This window comes from Nematolebias whitei, chromosome 7, assembly GCF_014905685.2.
Source record: "Nematolebias whitei isolate Nwh7 chromosome 7, NemWhi1, whole genome shotgun sequence".
In the NCBI taxonomy this organism is placed as follows: domain Eukaryota; kingdom Metazoa; phylum Chordata; class Actinopteri; order Cyprinodontiformes; family Rivulidae; genus Nematolebias; species Nematolebias whitei.
Window position 1 is genome coordinate 7,947,325 of NC_056504.1, and position 19,172 is coordinate 7,966,496.

At 39.5% G+C, this 19,172-nt stretch overlaps 1 protein-coding gene across 1 annotated transcript in view; it reads left to right on the top strand.

Annotated features, from left to right (window-relative positions):
* The first annotated feature begins 1,827 nt into the window (after positions 1 to 1,827).
* The window catches only part of LOC119412129 (3'-5' RNA helicase YTHDC2), a 34,352-nt gene continuing 17,007 nt past the window's right edge, over positions 1,828 to 19,172 (top strand). The window contains exons 1-17 of the mRNA XM_037679104.1: positions 1,828 to 1,987; positions 2,352 to 2,442; positions 4,427 to 4,614; positions 5,229 to 5,431; positions 7,552 to 7,718; positions 8,880 to 8,979; positions 9,057 to 9,213; positions 9,544 to 9,651; positions 9,739 to 9,887; positions 10,208 to 10,319; positions 10,841 to 10,967; positions 11,196 to 11,261; positions 12,731 to 12,909; positions 13,556 to 13,652; positions 17,689 to 17,776; positions 17,950 to 18,030; positions 18,115 to 18,197. Coding sequence (XP_037535032.1) covers positions 1,828 to 1,987; positions 2,352 to 2,442; positions 4,427 to 4,614; positions 5,229 to 5,431; positions 7,552 to 7,718; positions 8,880 to 8,979; positions 9,057 to 9,213; positions 9,544 to 9,651; positions 9,739 to 9,887; positions 10,208 to 10,319; positions 10,841 to 10,967; positions 11,196 to 11,261; positions 12,731 to 12,909; positions 13,556 to 13,652; positions 17,689 to 17,776; positions 17,950 to 18,030; positions 18,115 to 18,197 — 2,156 coding nt within the window. The remainder of the gene's footprint in view (positions 1,988 to 2,351; positions 2,443 to 4,426; positions 4,615 to 5,228; positions 5,432 to 7,551; positions 7,719 to 8,879; positions 8,980 to 9,056; positions 9,214 to 9,543; positions 9,652 to 9,738; positions 9,888 to 10,207; positions 10,320 to 10,840; positions 10,968 to 11,195; positions 11,262 to 12,730; positions 12,910 to 13,555; positions 13,653 to 17,688; positions 17,777 to 17,949; positions 18,031 to 18,114; positions 18,198 to 19,172) is intronic.

A 19,172-nucleotide genomic window follows, 5' to 3' on the forward strand; every position in this document is an offset into this window, starting at 1 on the left:
TCAGCGAAATTCGCCGATTTCAAACTAAAATATGTCATGAATCATAGATCCTAAGAAGTTTATTATTTTTTTTTTTTGTGGTGGTGGTGGATGTCTCGGTAATATCCCTTTAGAAACACTCCGTCAGGTGCTCATCTCTTCGCGGGTTTTTGTAGACCGGGCGGAGGGAGGAGGGGGAGAGCGCGTGGTCCTCTGCAGCAGGACATCACCGCGTCCGCCATTTTGAATGTGGCAGAACTGTGGGTCAACTAATACAAGGATAATAAAGCACCGTTCTACAAAGTGTTTTAAGTTAATCCCTGTCATGCACACACACTAATATAGTTAGAAGACAAACATGCACCAAAGACAACATTTATAACATTTACTGTGATTATTAAAAATGTTTAATTTTTAAATATTTAGGTTAAAGTTGAGCACTAAACCATCATATGTGCTGTATTATTTGAGTGTTTACAACTGTTCATATTTAACATTTAATCTGTGTCTATAATAACCAGATCCTGAAATGTAGATGTGATGTGTCTTCTGAATAAAGAGCACTAACCTTCACATTTAACAGATTTTGATTAATCACATCAATGAACACTAAATAAAACACAACACTTTTTAATCTGGTTTAGTATTTCATTCCTTCTGATTGCGTTTGCTTTTTTTTTGTTATTATTCTGCGACATTTGACAGGGCGATCAGATTTAGTATTTCATTGTTTCTAATTATGTTTTGTGTTTTTATTCCATGTGCTGCAATTAAATCATTTTGATCTGATGCTGTGATCTTTTTCTTAAGCACTTCGGTAACAGTTTTTGTTTTAAATGTGCAATATAAGTAAATCTGACTTGACTTGAAGCATGTAGTATTTTCCCCAAATTGTCTTGGGGTATACCAGAATGCTTAATTTACGTGTAAAAAAAATCACAATCTTTGTGGGGTGGGGGGCAGGTGCTAGGTTTGTCACCTTTTTCATCCCTTCTGAGTTTTCAGGTATGTTTCATAGAGAGGAGAACAGTAGCATGTCTTACTGAAAAAAGTCTTTGTTGGTAGGTTGAATCCGAGGAGAGGAGGAGAGGTTCTGGTTCCAGCAAGGTTCATTAGTGTGAGAGGAGGTGAGTACTGTTGGAGAGAAGATCAGGTCTTGTTGAGTAGATGTCTCTTCAGGCTCCATTCAGCCCATTACCATTTACCATAGGTATGATATTGTCCCAGTGCTGAAGGAGTGTAGGTGAGGCTGTTGTGCTCCTCCAGAGTCGTCCCTCAAATCAGGTACAGGTGTGCAGTGGTGGCTGATCAGTAAACTGCTGCAGCTGTGGGAGAGAGTGGGTGTGGCTGGCAGAACCAGAACTCCCACACGTTAACCACAGCAGAGCTTTGCTGGTTTGTTTTATGAGCCAAACCAGTGTCACAACTAAAAGTTACACCAATGAATTGTCATTAATAGTATTTTTTTGCCTATGCACAGTTTTAGTGGTTGTAATAACTTTAATAGCTGTAGTAAGTTGTAATAACCAAGTCTGTCCAATTTTCACATCTTAAATACTCCTAGTTAATTACAAATTTTAAATATCAAGAGAAACGTACAAAGTAGAGTAGTACCCACTTGAACGAAAGATAGTTGGGTGGTCACAAATCTCTGCTGCTGCTATTTTGTAGGTCTGTAGAAAAGTTTAGTGTATCAGAGGAAATCGAAGCATTACAGTCATGTGGGCTGCACAGTGATTATTTAGTTGCATTTTGAGAGGCTTCTTTAAAACAAGAGCATTTGTGTTTACATTTCATAGCTTTTGGTGACATCTGATGAGACAGTTGCTTGTTTTGTTGCAGCACATCATGTTTAATGCTGCTGGAACGTCTCAAAAAATGCCCAACACCCGGAACATGCCAGCTCATGGCTCCGGCGCTAAGGCCTCCAAAAATCTTCCGGTCGACGAATTCATCAAGATGTCAGTGAACCGCTCTCTGGAGAGGTTTCGCTACAGTGACGAGAAAGGTACAGACTGTTTTCCTGATGTCTCTGCTTTATTATATATTATATGTTTATTTATGGTCTCTTTATACGATGCACAAGTATATTAACTGGAGTGTGTGGTGCATCCTTGTCACTATTCACTTAGGTTTTTATTCACTAATGCTCATGTTGGTTTTGTTATAACTTTTATTGACGGCATGGACACTTCTATGTCAATCTCAAACTCTAATCACTTCCCCTTTCTCTGTCTTTGATTTCAAAATAATAAATATTGTCAAATTAAATGATAAGTGAATATCACTGTCACAGTAAGTGTATGTCAGTGTAAGAAGGTGTTTATATGGTGTATGCTTTCATTTACTCGTTGCTGCCTCTGACTGTGCAGAGATGGAATTTCCATCCTCCTTTTACGGTGCTGAGAGGGCATTTGTTCATCAAGCGGCAAAGTCCATGGGCTACATTTCCAAGAGCACAGGGTAAGTTTTTTCAGTAGATCTGTCTCACATTCACTCAAAAGAAGCTCCGTCAAATGGACCCTTGGAGCTAAAGATGACACCATACCTTTACAGGGATTCCTATTACAGTAAAAGAATCGGCTCATTTCTTTGCAGTTTAAGTGACTGATGGCCATAGGACAGTTTCTGACATTTTATGTTAATTTAGCAACTAATGCAGACTAAATATAAGAACTGAATGTCACTTACCGTATCTTTTTATTTACCGTACTTTCCGCCGTACACGGCACACCACCGTATAAGTTGCATCAGTCCAAATATGTCTAATGAAGTGGAAAAATACATAAATAAGTCGCTTCGCCGTATAAGTCGCATCTATTATGCGTCGCCGCTGACAACCCGGAAACGAGGTCGGTGTTGTGCCAAAAATCAATTGGTTGCCAAATGGTGGCCACGGGAGCGTGCACGGGAGGACTTGAACAAGAATTTAACAAGATTAACACTTTAAACAATTTCTCAGTTGAACTTTTCCTTAATAAATGCACTTTGACGGTCAAATCAGCTGCATTTCTTCTGGGCGGCGCGGTGAAATGCAGCTGATTTGACGTTTGCTCCAGGAGTTCCGGAGCGAGATGAAGGTGGCTTGTATGGCAAGCCAAGTGTCTCATTGATAGCCACTTTTACCTATTAATGAGACACTTGGCTTGCCATATTAGTTGAGCGCCCCCTAGCGCCTGAAAATGGTAGTGTTCAATATTTTCCACGTCAAAATGAATGAAATCGTCAGATCTCAGCAAAAATTGGGTTATAAATATGGGAAAAGAAACATAAATAAGTTACTTCACTGTGTAAGTCACAGAACATGCTAATTTATTCAAAAAGGTGCGACTTATACAGCGAAAAGTAATGAATTGGTGAATTTTTAAAAGGTCACCAAATGCTGATGTCACATTCTGTTATTTGACTTAGTTGCTTGAGTTTATCTTTTAGTTTTGTTTTAGTTGAGGTTTTGGCTGTCTCGCCAGCCACTTTGTTTTAGTTAATTAAAATAAAGTTTTTTATTTTTTAAAGTTTAACCTTTGAACTCTTCATGTCTGTCTGAACTTGAGTCCAATCCTCTATTTCCACCAACCTACTGACATGTGACCTTCAATTTGAACAGTGCACTTTTTGGGGAGGATGTATTTTCATACTGATTTCATACACTGGGACAAGTTTCATGTTTCTGCCTCATTCCAGCCATCTGTTTTATTTGCTCGAGGTTGGCACCTTATATAGAAGAAAGCAAGTAAACAGCAGCTTTTACACAGGACAAGAAAAACCTAAACAAACTGTTTCTTTTTTCTTCTAAAATCAACAAAGACCAACAAAAATGATTAATCACATTTTAACCATTTAGTTACCTTTTAATTACATTATATGCATAAGGATTGAAGCTACTTAATTTTTTTGTCATCGTCATCTTTTTTATTATTAACATTTAAAGAGATAAACAATGCTTCCAGAGCTCTTGTTTTTTTTTTTTAATATGGTGGTATTAGCCACACGGATGTTTTCTGCTGGGGCTGAGTGGTTAGAGCAGTTGTCCTCCAATGCAGGAGTTGGGGGTTTGACTCTACCAGCAATCACATGCTGAAGTGTCCCTGCGCAAGACACTGAACCCCTCCTGTGTGTCCCATCAGCGTATGAATGTAATAAAGCACTGTTTAGTCTTCGTACAGATATACAGTAGACCCTCGCTAATTCACGGTTCGTTTTTTGAGGATTCGCTATATCACAGTTTTTCAAAGTAAGGTTGGACATGACCCAATTGGCTGATTGATGGATGAGCCATGAGTTGTTTATATTATTATTATTATTTATTTATTGAGTAGCTTGATAAGATAGAAAGGTTCTATACAAGTGCAGTCCATTTGCAGTCGTTAGACCCATAGTAATGTAAAATTTTATTTTATATTTTAATCAAGTACATTAACAGAGGCTTCTTTATTTATTTTTTTCCCAGAAAGGGATCCAGTCGCTTCTTGACCGTGAAGAAGAGGGATGTTTCAGACAAACCACCAAACATCTCCCTTTCAATCTCCCACAGTTCTTTGTATACCGTCTACAGTCTCCTTCAGAGGTTTCCCATCAACAAGAAGGAATGTGCAGACATGCAGCCCAGAAGCAGCATGAGCTCGGCTACAGAAACTGGTAATTGTGCATGTGTGTGTACAGGACCAGTAGTTCCTATGAGGTCCAAGGCACAGGCCTAATATGGAACATCAGGCGAGGTTAGGTTTAGGATTAAATTGAGTTTAGGTTACGTTTTTCTCATATTTTTTGTCGGTAATCTTCGATGATGCCCAGTGACTGCTCAAGGTTGGATATGGAGACCAACACGAGGCACGCTGAACTTGAGATCAGGTCAATTCTTAGGTTATTTGAAATAAACTTCTTCTGGTGCAGTGAATGTTACGTGACATCCGGGTAGGTGCATGTACTCACAGGTAGATTATTACTGTGTGTTTGCTAGTTGTATTCTGTGCTTAGTATGGAAAGAAAGAGCGCATCTAGGGCAGGAACGTATACAAAATAACACACATATAAAATAATTTAAATATAGTTGAGTCATGGTTAAGGCTAGGCTTGTACTGGTAATCGTTAAGGTTATGGTTAGAGCTAGGATTAGCTTGATTTCCCTCACAAGACTTCCTCTCTTATGTTCTAAACTTGCATAATTACTTTTTAGTGCTGTCTACTGCAGATAATATACTAACTATAAGTACTGTACTCATATGTACGGTCATCTTCTGTTCCTCTTTTAGAACACACTTACGACAAGAACAGGGCATGTGGGGGCTTAAACAACGGCATTCCTATGGTCCCTCAGAAGAGGACTCCATCAGAACTGGACAAGTTTCGGTGCTCTCTGCCTGCGCATAAACATCGAGAAGAGATTGTCAAACTGATCAGAGAAAACCGAGTAGTAATTGTTGTGGGAGAGACCGGCTCTGGAAAAACTACCCAGGTGGGTCTGATACATTAGAAACAGTCAGATGGTCAAAGGACCCGACACAAATGTCAGTACAGTTCTTGTTTGGGGAATTTGTGACACCTGTATCTATAAAACCTTTTGTATCTGTGAGATTACTCAGGTGTCTAGCATGCAAATATCTTTCAGGATGTCACTCCAGATTTTTATTAATGCTTATTTGAACAGTTTCACGTCATTTAATCTGTTTTTGCCTCTACCAGTGGAATGACTGGGTGTTGAAACGTGTTTTTGCGCCCAGTATTTTTAAAAGAGGTGCCTGGATTTTTATTTTCTTGAGTTAGACCCATTGTGGTGGATGCTGGTGTACTGGTATCACATGCCCACACAACAAAAAGAAGGTCACCTTTCAAAATCATCTGGGCCCTTTCAGTGTGGAGTTCATATGTTCTCCTTTGTCATGTGTGACTTTCCTCCGTTGTCCCACAGTAAACATGCATGCATTAACTGGTGATTCTGAATCGACATTAGGTGTCAAACGTGTTTCTTTGTTCCTCCAGCGTGTTCCTTGTACACATGTAGTCGTTTAGTACTTATTATTTTCCATATTTGATCATTTGTTAAATTAGATGTATCACAGTACAGTTACATCTTGGTTTGGTTCTAATTATAATCAAGTTTAGCTCTTCCAAACTGTAAAAACACCTTGTTGTTGCTAAAACACAGAGTAATTGAAATTTGCAGATATTATGATTGGCGCAGTTGGTAGAGCTGCTGCCTCTCAGCGAGCAGGTCCCCGGTTCAAATCCTGGTCCAGGGGCCTTTCTGGGTGGAGTTTGCATGTTCTTTCCGTACATGCGTGGGTTTTCTCCGGGTACTCCAGTTTCCTCCCACAGACCAAAAACATGCATGTTAGGCTGATTGGTAACTTTAAATTGTCTCTAGGTGTGAGTGGGAGAGTTTGCCTCGTTTGTCTCTATGTGTCCCTGTGATGGACTTGAACCTGTCCAGGGTGTCCCCCGCCTCTCACACAGTGATAGCTGGACATGGGCACCAGTGACCCCCGCGACCTGAAAAGGAAGAATCGGGTAAAAGATGATGGATGGATGATTAACTACAAACACCTGAAACTGACTCACAGAGAGAAAAATCGTGAGTTTGGGGTGGCTGCAGTGAATTGGTCGTGTGCGAACACTTACCTTTTTAATAATTCATTACATGTCATCACCTTCAGTTAGGGTAGAGAGGCGTCATACTTGGAAAATAGTACAGGAAACACTGATTGGTGCTCTGACCTGCACCTGTCTGGCTCTAGGAGTACAGCGCACACCCGCCCTGCTCTGACTGGGTCAAACTGTGGCTCTTGTTCTCTATTTGTTGAAAGCAGCACCAGTTTAATTCCTGTATCACATTCCCTCTTTCATTTTTTACAGATGATGGAAATCAGTTGCGGACGGAGAGCTTTAATCCATGTCTATTTCACTTGGTGGTCCGCCGGACAACCTTGAGGCGAGAGCTGGTTGTCTGGTTAACAACTGGAAACCCCTGTTTAATTTCTCAGTCTCTAAAGAAACTTATAAAAAAGAGAAAATGTTATTAATAGAAACGACAAGTCGCTGGTCTGGAGTGTACCCCACATCTTTATCAGTTAGCTTTGTTTTTGTTTCATCCCTCAAAGATTGCTCAAAAATAAACCAACCATATTCAATCAACCTTTATTTAGACAGGTAAATCCCATTGAGCCTCGAGGACTCATTTACAAGAGAGACCTGATTTCAACAAAGAAAGATGACAACAATGGACAACAGCAACATCAATAAACAAAACATATTATAAAACATATTATACACATTATAAACATATAAACATATTACACTAAACTGTTGAATTGAAACTTGTTCCTAAATAATAACCAACACCAATCTGATCCTCAGCCAAATCACATTTTTAAATTGAATTTTTTTTATTAATTTATTATTATTTATTTGGTAAAATATTTCAACAATTATTGGAAGATTTGACTGGGAGGATGTTTAGTAGCCGTTCTGCACTTTCTGTGTGTTGTAAAGATATGAATGTGTATTAAAGAGCTTTAAACAAACAGTATTATTAAATAAAATGTAATAAATCTTTTGCTATATCTTTGAATTGTCCAGATCCCACAGTTTTTGTTGGAGGACTGCAGCGAGAATGGTCAGCCCTGCAGGATGTTCTGCACGCAGCCCAGACGCCTGGCTGCTATCGCTGTGGCTGAGAGAGTGGCAGCTGAGCGAGGGGAAAGCGTGGGTCAGACCATTGGCTATCACAGCCGACTGGAGAGCATGTATGTTTCACTAAGATCACTTAGATTAGAATTGGTTAAAATAACATTGATATACCTGCAAACAAATGTATTGTACAAAAAATATTACAAGTAAAATTCTGTTGGTTTTTCCCCCGTGTTCATATAATCATAATAATCGGCACTGAATTATCTTAACTGGTAACTCTAAATTGTCCATGTGCGAATGTGAGTGGTTGTTTGTCTCTACTGTATGTGTCCCTGTGATGGAGCTGTGACCTGTCCAGGATGTCCCTCACCCCTTGCATAGTGATTGGACACCAGCTTCCCCATAACCCGAAAGAGAAAACCTTGTAAAGGACATGGAAGGACGGACTAAATCCTCTGTATTGACACCCCATGTTAACAAAGGGGCTATCGTGACGAGTGACTGGTCCTGCGTAATAAAAGTAAACATTACATTTGATGTATCCCCCTGGAAATAGGATCCATTAACATGACCACAAACCAGGTCATATGTGAAACAATACAAAGTTTTATTAATAAGCTTTATGTAGTAATTTTGCAATTGCAGGAGTTTACAGAATTAGTCAAAAATGTTGTTTGTCTTGTATGTTCTGCAGCTTTTTAAGATTCAGCCGACCATTCAGTATACCCTCATGCTTTGTGGATGTGACATCACACTTTAGCAGAAATATTTTGTCAAAGGATAAATGTAGTCACACAGAGCAGGCCTTTTAATTTCAAGTGATGCCACTATGCTGCATAAACCATGGTCACCGAACTCCTCACTTCAAGGGTGAAAGTATTTTCTATGTTTTGTTTGTCAGCTGTACTCAAGAGTCTGAGATTTAAAACTGATGCATTAAATCATTTCAATAAAATGTAATTTCCTGTAAACTCAGTGAATGCACAACGGTTTGAGGTAGAAAAATATCCATTTTGTCTGCGGGTGTTCTGCGGTGCCATCTTGTTATGCAGTGTGAGAAAAAGTGAGATCCGTTATAGAGCTTAGGTTACGTTTAACAAAAACGTTAAACTTCATGGTTCTTTACAAATGAAGGAAAATCCTAAAAAAAACAAACACTTTCAGTGTCCGTTTGCAAAACTACCAGTACTGTTTAAGACAAACAATAAAAACGAGTCCTTTGAGAGCTTTTTGTTTTCTGAAACATTCATAACTTTAATTTTTTCCAATCTCAGGACCTCTCCGATGACACTGTTGACGTTTTGCACAAGTGGAGTCCTCCTCAGAACATTGATCCCAGGAGACCTCAGCCTTACTGTCACTCATGTCATCCTGGTAAGCAGAATAGCTACAAAACAAGAGAAACTGAATCATCTTCAGCTATGTTTAGGCTTAGAGCTTGATGTCAACAGGATGACGTGCACGAGCGTGACAGTCTGACTGACTTCCTGCTCACCAAGATGAGGGACCTGCTTCAGAAGATCCCCACACTCAAACTGATTCTCTCCAGCGCAGCTCTGGATGTAGACCCATTACGTCAGTACTTCAGCTCCTGCCCTGTTATCTATCGTAAGTCCACTGCACGTAATCAATTCTAAAGATGAGCATTAAAGAGGTATTCCGTCCATTTTTAAGTGGGGTTTGATGGACAAATTAAAGAATTATTAACTAACATGTTGTAAATGTTTTGAATGAACTCAGTCTGGAGTAATAGTTTAATTCTGACAGGACTAACAACTTCTAAAATGGATATCTAGAATAATTTATAAATATAATAATTCAGAATCAAGATGAGGCGTTATTGAAACAAAGCAAATTTAGTGTTTCTGTGTGATCAGTGTTTTTGGCATGTGATGGCGGTCACTTATTCAATTGCGTTTGTTGTTGTTTTTTCTGAAGTTGAAGCAAGTAATTTTGGCGTCAAGGAGTATTTTTTGGAAGACATTTTGAAGCTGACGGGCTTTAGCAGAATGGATGTGATCCAATATAAGGAAGAGGCACAGAAAAGTATGGACCTTTCTTGATGAATCTAAAACTAAAGGCTGGCCGCCTCCTAACTTCCTCCGTGTGTCTCACGAATGATGTTTTTTTCAGAGGAGAGAACGCGGAGACGTCTGATGGATTGGTGTGAGGCAGTGGAGACCAGCCTCATAGATGGGGGGAAATATCGCAGCTGTCTTTTAGCTCCAGGCCTCCATGCCAATGCTTGTGTAGATGGATATAACCCGGTCACCAGCCACCTGGTAATCCAGACGTTCACTGATGTCTACGCATTGTTCCACTCACTGGCTCTTCTTGTCGTTTAACATTATTTTATTGCCCTACAACATTTTTTGCGATTTTATATCTGAAACAAACAAGATGTGCTTTTAAAGTCTAGATTTGCAGCATCATCATTAAGTATTTTACAAAGATAAGTGAGCTAATTAAAAAAAAAAAAAGTTCTAGTTTTACTGGCTCGGTTTAACCAACAAACAAAGCTTCATTACTATAATGAACTATTTTCTGTGACTGTTTCACTCAGATCAGTGACTGAGTTGTGACAAACCTTATCATTGATCAGGAACTGTGGCTGGTGAGGGAAACGGACTCCTGCATTGCTAACATTTTCCTCCATGAGGCCCGGGATGTTTTTGGTCAGCTCTTCCACAACCTCCTCCACGAACCTGTTCACGGTATGAATAAAATGGTTGATGCTGTGTTTCCCCTAGGTTACTTAGCAGGGGCGGGGTGCTCATCTCTTCCGTGATTTTTGTCGGGGGGTGGGGCACGACACACAGTTGTCAACCAGGGAGGGGCTGAAGGAAATGGATCAGTGTGAGGGAGATGAATCGCTACCTCCAGGGGTGGGAGACAGTTTGGTAGGCAGTGCTCGGTTCTGTATCTGCTCTGTGGGGTGCCCTCCTTGTATAATGTTAGGGGATATTTGTCTTTTAGGTCAGAGAGATTTTATGCTCAGTATTTAGTTTGAAGTGGGATTAAATACATCTAGATGTGATGATAATTGTTTTAATATCAAATGGCAGCCCTCTCAATTCTAATCAAATTGAATGGTGAGGTGCTTGTAGAGTCCCACCCCTACAGATTAGTTCATATGGAGTCAGTTGTTGCTGTGTCAGGGATTTTCATATGCTTCAGTCCTGCTTCATGTCCTAAAGTAAGGCTCTCACCTGTCCTCCTGAACTGTGTTATCTAGTGGACTACACACACAGTGGGACAGGGTGCACGGCTCTGATGGCGACAGCAGTGCGAGGATTCCTTCCACAAATACAGCAGCTACTCAGCATGGGTGCTGACATCAATATGAAGGCAGTTAACGGATGGTAGGATAAAACTGTAGGAAGTGGCATTACTGTCTTTTTACAACTGAAAATAGTGATTCTTCTGTTTAGAGATACTTTTGTTTTTCCAATGTTGTGCATACAAGTAAGTTTGCAGCTAGTTTTAAAATCCTAAACAGTGACGTCACCGTTTGGACCGCAGACTAAACTTTCAAGCCATTATTGTGAAAATGTTACGCACGTGTGACTCTTGTTGTCGTTTCATTTCAGGACTGCCTTAGACTTTGCCAAACACTTCAAGCAAGCTGAAGCTTTGGATCTGCTCAGTTCTTCCATGTGAGTGTGTGGCTGAAAGACATGAACATATTTTGATGTCATGCTTGTGAACAGATTGTGGGAAGCTGCCGCTGTGAGGTCATGCTGCATTTTAATACATCATCATCGGTGGGATGCTCATTGCATTTTTATGTTCAGTACAATGTTTTTCTTTGGACCCAGCATCATGCACAGATAACATTTTAGTTTTCCATTAAATTAATATTGTTCATCCAGGGCTGTCTGCATCGTGAAGGCTTGTCCTGCCTCTAAACACTCTTTCATGTCTGAAACATCTAGTCATTTTGAGTGCTCCTTTCACCGTCACGTCACCTAAAAATCGAGAAACGTTTCGTTTGGGCTTTATATACTGATTTCATCACTTGCCTCAGGAGAAGCAACTTTACATGTTGATTTATTAGTTTCAATCTTTTCAACAACCGCTGTGATGCAGGCCAATGCATTTCATTTTCAATAAAAATATGAGTAGCAGTCTGTGGATTACCTGTCACTGTGACATTTCTGGTCAGGGTGAATCCTGGCTTGGCAATGAAAACACTCCAGGATTAACTAAGCCTGTCTGATGGCCTCTGGAGCTGGCTAGCTGCACAGAAAAATAGATTATCTGTGGTAAATGCAAATATACAACTGATCCAAAGGTGGGTTAGGCCAGAGTATCCATGAAATTTGAACCTAATGTCTGATTTAGATTTTTGTGAAACAATGATATGGTTGAGACTGCTGTAAAAAAACGTTCCTCCTGCTGCAGCATCTTCTTAGAGGACCTCAGAAATCTAAATTTCCACCCTGAAATAAATTCTATTTCCAGTTTTCAGTGCTACCAACATCTGCATTTGGGTCCAACAATCTTAAACTTGTGGCAGATTTGCTACAAGAATGGTTTATAATGCTCAGATCCAGCACTTTTAAAACTTTTCCCAATATATGGCATTTTCACCTGTTTTCTTAATTAACGTCATTCATTTAATATTATTTATGCACAGTACACATACTATAAAGAGGGAAAAAGTTTGATTGTAAGTATTTTATTTCTTTGAAGTCAGATGGAACAAAAAAACAAAAATGAACACAGCACTCACTTAATTTTATAGTGAACAAGATGTACCTTTTTTAAGCTGTCATCAACAGGAATCAAGACTACAAATGTATCAGTATAAAAAAGCTGGCAATATTCAAGCATTTATCAACAAGGCGGACATTAACTCAGAGAAAACATCATGGAGAACATATATATTTTTGGATATAAGTGTCTATTGACATCTCTTCATGTTGACTTATTACTGTTGATTTGATTTATTTTGACGGCAGCTTGGAGTTAAAACACATTCATCTTGCTCAAAATAATTCAGAAAACTTTACATTAAAGGCAGTTTTGATCCCCTCTTATTACTGTGCCATCAAGTTTGATATTGATGGTTGTTGGGCTGCAGGTGCTGAATAATTCTGTACGTTATCTTGTTCCTGTTCAGACCTTTAGGGGAAAGGAGCAACCCGGAGGAGTCAGCGTTGTCACAGAGTGGCACCGCAGAGCTGGGCCTCGAAGAGCAGGAGCTGCTCAAACAGTACCACCACAGCTTCGATGGTCAGAGGGTGGATAACGAGCTCATCATGACTCTGCTCCGCAACATCTGCAGCACTGGCACTGAAGGTGAGACTCAGGAATACAGCCACACAAGCCGCCTGCTGATGGAAGAATGATACAGCCGCTACAAAACAAGTCTCACATTACTACGGTGACATCCATCGAGGTCAAAATGAATATAAATCATATATTTGTATTACAGCTGAAGTTTATCAGTTTTGACTTTTTATTTGCTGTTTCAAGTTGACATCTGACAAACAGATAAAAATATATAAACATGCCTTACAAGCATTTGTTGCATTGGTGGTAATTTTGAATAACACCTCATGCCAAAATTGAGTGGGTATTCCAATCTTTTTTATCTGAGTGAATGTTATGGACATAGACCTGGTGGCTCTAACTCTCATCTTGCTGCGCCACATTTGTTTTCCAACACACTCAGTGCGTACTTAAGATCTCTGCTCCATAAAGTCCTGCTGTCTTTGTAATCCTGAGCTAATCTTACCAGAACTGCCTCTCCCAATAGCTGTAAACAACTTTTCTGAGCACAAGTATCTTGTTTGTTTTTCTTGCTGTGGTGAACATGGTCCAAGTTAAAGCTGGTTTATAGAAATTAGTGTAACTTTTAATTGTAACACAGGTGACTCATCTGCACAGCAGCCACACCATAAAACCTGTCAGAATGTGAGCTTTTGTTCTCTTGATTTTTTAGGGGCTGTCCTTATTTTTCTTCCTGGATATGATGAAATAGTCTCCCTCAGGAACCACATCCTGTATGACGACAAGATATTCTCCACACACCCAGAGAGGTAGCTCAGTCTGAGAAGGAAGGGAGAGATTTTGTGCAGTATTCACACAAATGGAAGTTCCTTTAGAATGAATGTTTTAAATCATGAAGTTTGTGTTTGCTTTAACTCAAGCAGATTGTAATCTTGGCTCAAGGTAAATGTTTTCAGATTACACGGTTCTTAAGGTTCTAGTAACTTGTATGCTTTGCAGAGACCAATGCATCTACATTTTCTTCTCTCTGGTCACATTTGCACTGCAGGTAGAAACACTAAAATTAAGAATTTATTTGCTTGCAGTTTGCAGATGAGGCAAAATCACAACTTACTGTATTTTCCACCGTACATTTCGCACCGCCCTATAAGTCGCATCAGTCCAAGTATGTCTAAAAAAGTGGAAAAATTCCGTAAATACGTCATTTTGCCATATACGTCGCATCTATTATGCGTCACCACTGACGTGAGCATGCGTGGGAGGACTTTGACAAGAATTTAACAAGATGAACACTTAAAAACAATTATTTGTTTGCTTGAAATTATAGTAAAGTTGTGTCTCAGTCTAACTTTTGCTTAATAAATGCACTTTGACGGTCAAATCAGCTGCATTTCAAAAGCCGATACGTGGAAGTAAGCGCATGCATGGTAGGACTCACTGTGCATTTCTTTCTAAATTTAATAAGATAACCACCTAAACAACAATTATTTGTTTGTTCGACTTTATAGTAAAGGTGTGTATCAGTTGAACTTTTACTTAATAAAAGGACTTTAATGGTCAAATCACCTGTATTTCAAAAGTATTCGCTGCTTCACTGCTCTGGGAGACAGGGAGGTAATCAGGAAGGAGGAACGCTGCACATTACTTAGAAATTTAACAAGATAACCACCTTAAACAATTATTTGTTTGCTCAAAAGTATAGTAAAGGTGTGTCTCAGTTGAACTTTTACTTAATAAATGCACGTCAGCGGTCAAATTAGCTGCATTTTGCCAGGGCGGCGCAGCGAAATGAAGCTGATTTGAAGGTTGCTCCATGCGAGCTGAACAAAGATGGCAGGCTATGGCAAGCCAGTAGTGTCGTTAATAGCCACTTTTACCTGTTACATGATTCAATGGCTGGATGGCACAGTGCCATCCAGCGGCTGAAAATGGTAGTGTTCAATATTTTCAGTCAGAATGAATGAAAATGGTCATATCGCAGTCAAAAATTGGTTTATAAATATGGGAAAAATCCATAAATACGTCGCTCAACAACAAGTCACAGGGCATGCAAAAATTATGCAAAAAAAAAAAAACTGACTTATCGGGCAAAAAAATTCAGTAATTATTTGTTGTATATCCAGTATACTCAGTAATCTACTGCGTTCACTAGGGGTGTAACAGTACGCTAAAAATCACAGTTCAGTTCAGTTTCAAGGAGGGCTCAGTTTGGTTAATTTTCGGTACAAAAAAGGCCAAAATAAAGACTTACAAAATGCTTATTTTGAAAATATACCATGTAAACAAGTTCAGTCATTACAGACTTCTTAGGGTGGTTGCGTGTTGGAGTAGCTCTGTTACTTTCATTCTGAGTTATTGCTTTTAAAACTTTAATTCCACTTTTTTTCTGGATGTAAATCGATTTTTCCGACGATTACTTCCTCTGGTATTGGATGCTGTACAGCTGCAAGGATTTTTACTGAAACCTTTTTACTTTGGGGCATTTGTTATGATGCGTAACCATGGCAACAAGGTGTTTTTTAACAATCAGGAGCACTTGATTAACATCTCAAAGCTCAAATACCTCAACTACAGCCCCAAATCCCAAAAGAGTTGAAAAAGAGGTGCCGTGGATGAATTTCCGTCAACCTGACAGCAGTGCTTGAGTACCTGGTCACCAAGATCCTGGAGCTGGTGAGAAACTCCGCTCGTGACAACGGGAGGACCAAGATCATCTCCTGGCACCTTCAGCTTTCTCTCCATGGCGACGAGGAGCTCTGCAGACTGCTGGGAGCAGCGACCATCGCTCTGGAAGGAATTTTTCCCAGCATTTGGGCAGTCCTGCTGCCCAGGAGGACCGAGAGGCCTGCTGGATCTGACAGCAAGCTGGATCCAGGTGGACGGATCGGTATCTGTTACCAGATTCTTTGGCTTCACTGCAGGAGATCCTTCCTGCCCACAGTTATTAGCGTCTATAACAACTCTTGAATGAAACCAGGATGATGAGCTACGACAACACTTAATTTCCCTTTGGGATTAATAAAGTATATTTGAATTTGAATCTGGTGGATGAAAAACACTCAGCTGCTGTCATCCTCAGACTGCTAACCGCTCAAAGAGATAAAAAATGAGTTAATAAGATGATAATTTTAAATAAAAAAAATTTACTTGTAATTAGATAATAATAATAAAATAAGAGTACCTCTTCGTGAAACGTCATCATTTCTGTTACGAGGTGTTTGAATCTCTCGCTCATCATCGATGTGGCAGGGCTTTAAATCTGGGGTCGGGCTTGTTGACAATATCAATTTTAGCTTTTTCATAAAGTGATGCTACAACTTTTTAACTGAAGTGTTGACGTGATGGGATGTCGTAGGCAGTGGGGCTCAATAACTATAAACTTTAATCATAGCTTAAAGCCGGTGCATCAACAACATTAGGACGTAGATCCAGAGCTTTAAACTCCTACATCTTGTGTTGTTGCTCTGGACCGATCTGAATGACCTAATAAAAGTTGTTTAAATGCTGCTGTTATTGTTCTTTGCACCAACCAAGCTGCTAGAAGAGACATTCAGATGATGTCGTTTCAAGTGCGTTAACAGACGTGTTGCCAGCCGCAGATCCAATATCCGTGAAACGACGTCGACACAGCGTTGGATTTGCACTTGTCTTTTAACAAGAAAGCCATATTGTTCCCAAACAGGAGACCGCAACGAGATACTAGGCTGCTAATGCTACGCGTGCTGCAAGATAATAGCGCCGTGCTGAAACACACGTAGGAACTTTAGTTCCGCGGCGCATAATCTCTCATTAACAAAATTGAATGAGGGGGAAAATAACCAAAACGGTACGCACGTGGACCGAACCGAACATGTTGTACCGAAACGGTTCAATACACCCACATGTACCGTTACACCACTACTGTTGATCAGCTCATCAATGTTTATATTAAAGCTTTTAGAAGACTATTGTTTATATTGCCACTTCTGCCTTTTACCAGACATTATTTTTATTATTGATCAACAGTCTTATGCTATGTTCATTCCTTCAAACAAACTGTATATTTATGTTGTGTTTTGTTTAGGTTCACCATTAAACAGAACCATTCTACAATGATGAACAAACATTATAGGGGATTTTTTAGCGACAACTGCAACAATTCTTTTATTTGTCTGGTCGTTTTTTCAATATTACCGGTAGTTATGGTCAATGAACAAAACAATTATAGCACATAAGGAGACTGCAGTCAAACTGGTTCCAGATGTGCATGAAGTCTTCAAAGGAGAGCAAAGGTTATGAAACGCACAGTCTTAAAGATCTAGTTGATATGATACAGGCTGTCCACAGACTAATTTATGTTATTTGTTTTGGTTTAGGAGTTAAAAGATCAACTGGAAATAAAAACTACACTAATGAGCAGAAAGTGGTGAAAGCACCATCTGTGACAGTAGAGTGGGACATACTTTAATCAATAAGTTCATTCTCTTACCATGTTTGGATACTGGACAGGAACTGTTGTCGCATTAAAAGCCTAATTATAGTTTTAACTGTTATTGAAATTTTGCTGAATAATTGTCATTTTATTCCACTGCTAGAAATAAAACGAAGTAACGTCTTAGATGTAAATGTCTGTTCTGCTCGAATGTATTTTTTGTATAATTTCATGAATTTCACTAGGTTGTCTTGAGTGCAACGTTAGAACTTTTTGACATTTAGGGAAACCAACCAGGTTAATCTGAACCAGAGGAGTAATTAATACAACAATAAGCACTTTTTTTTTTTAACAAGCTTTTACTCTTTGTGTTTGTGCTCATTGCTTTGTTCACGAACTTACAGCTAGTTGGTTGGATGCGTGTTATCTCCCAGTTTCCAGGTGTTCACGCTACATTCAGACAGGCAGACTATGGATCAGAAAAGAGTCATGTTGCCCACTCCGCCTGGCGTCAGGAAGATTGTGAGTCAACTTTTGTAGTTCTCTTTGTCTTTTTGCTACATGCATGATGAAAAGTGGCAAATATTCATACTTTTGTTGTACAGCGAATTATACAATTTACACAATGTAAGTCTGAGTATGGATGGAAGAAATGCAAATAAACTGAATTTCACTTTTTTATTTTGTCATTTCAGATTCTTTCCACTAACATGGCTGAAACAAGCATCACCATCAGCGATGTGGTTTTTGTTATTGATTCGGGAAAAGTCAAAGAGGTGCCGTCACAGAAAAAATTGCTGTTAATGTGGCACGAAGTCTTACAGTAACATTTTACACCCAAACATTTCTTGTTTTTACAGAAGTCCTTCGATACGCTCAGTCGCGTTTCCGTGTTCAAGACGGCTTGGATCTCCAAGGCCAGAGTTCTGCAAAGGAAAGGAAGGTGATATCGTCATTTGTTTACTCTTCGTTTTAGTCTTAGAGTAGATTTTCTATTAAAGGTACTTTTAATGTTTGTGGTGAGGTAGATTCGGTCACTTCCTGTTGTAATGTGCTATCTGACTAGCAGTTTTCTCTCTGTGCTGTTGCTCATTTTTTATTTATTCTGTTTTACTTTAGTCATTAAAACTAAACACACTTTAATATTTGGGCTCTACTAGCAGCTTTAGGTCTTCCTGCTGCTTGTTCTTGTTTTGCATCAGGTTGCGTGACAAGGAATGACTAAAATTACACGTAACATATGAAGTCCAGAAGACTACAATGCTTTAAATTAATTTAATACAAACAATATTCAAAAACAAAAAGGAGATGGGAGCCCTGTCCAAAGCAAACAAGCGGTACGCAGATGTCTCCCGTCGCTAAAGGATTTGAACAGTGAACGTCTGTAGTTTTGGAGAGGACTGTTTTCTGGACTGGAATAGAGCAGCACATGCAAGTAAACCTTAATATTTTTGGTGCAGGATATTCAAGTGGGTAGGAGTTACAGAGGCAGTTTATATTTTATTTTTTGCTTGACTGAGGTGGCACAGAGTGACGTATCCTGGCGAGTGGAGGGTGCAATTTCATCCACCACCATGTGTAATGGTGGAGCCAGTGGTTGCCTTGGCCACCATAGATTTTTGAGGAAACTATACGTTTAAGCAACAAAAAAATTAGAAAGTAGGGATGTATGATATTATCGGCATGGTATCGGTATCGGACGATATTAGCGTTAAATTTCAATATCCGACATCGGCCATTCCATTGAAATAACTCGCCGATATAAAAGGAGCTGTTTTTGCCTGCAGCAGCAGCACAACATGATGATGTTGCAGCGGCCGTGCAACATGATGACTTCAACATGCGCCTACTCAATCTCATGACGGAGAGGAAAATTCAAAATGTCGGCGGTGTGGAAGTTTTATTTTTCGTTGGTGAG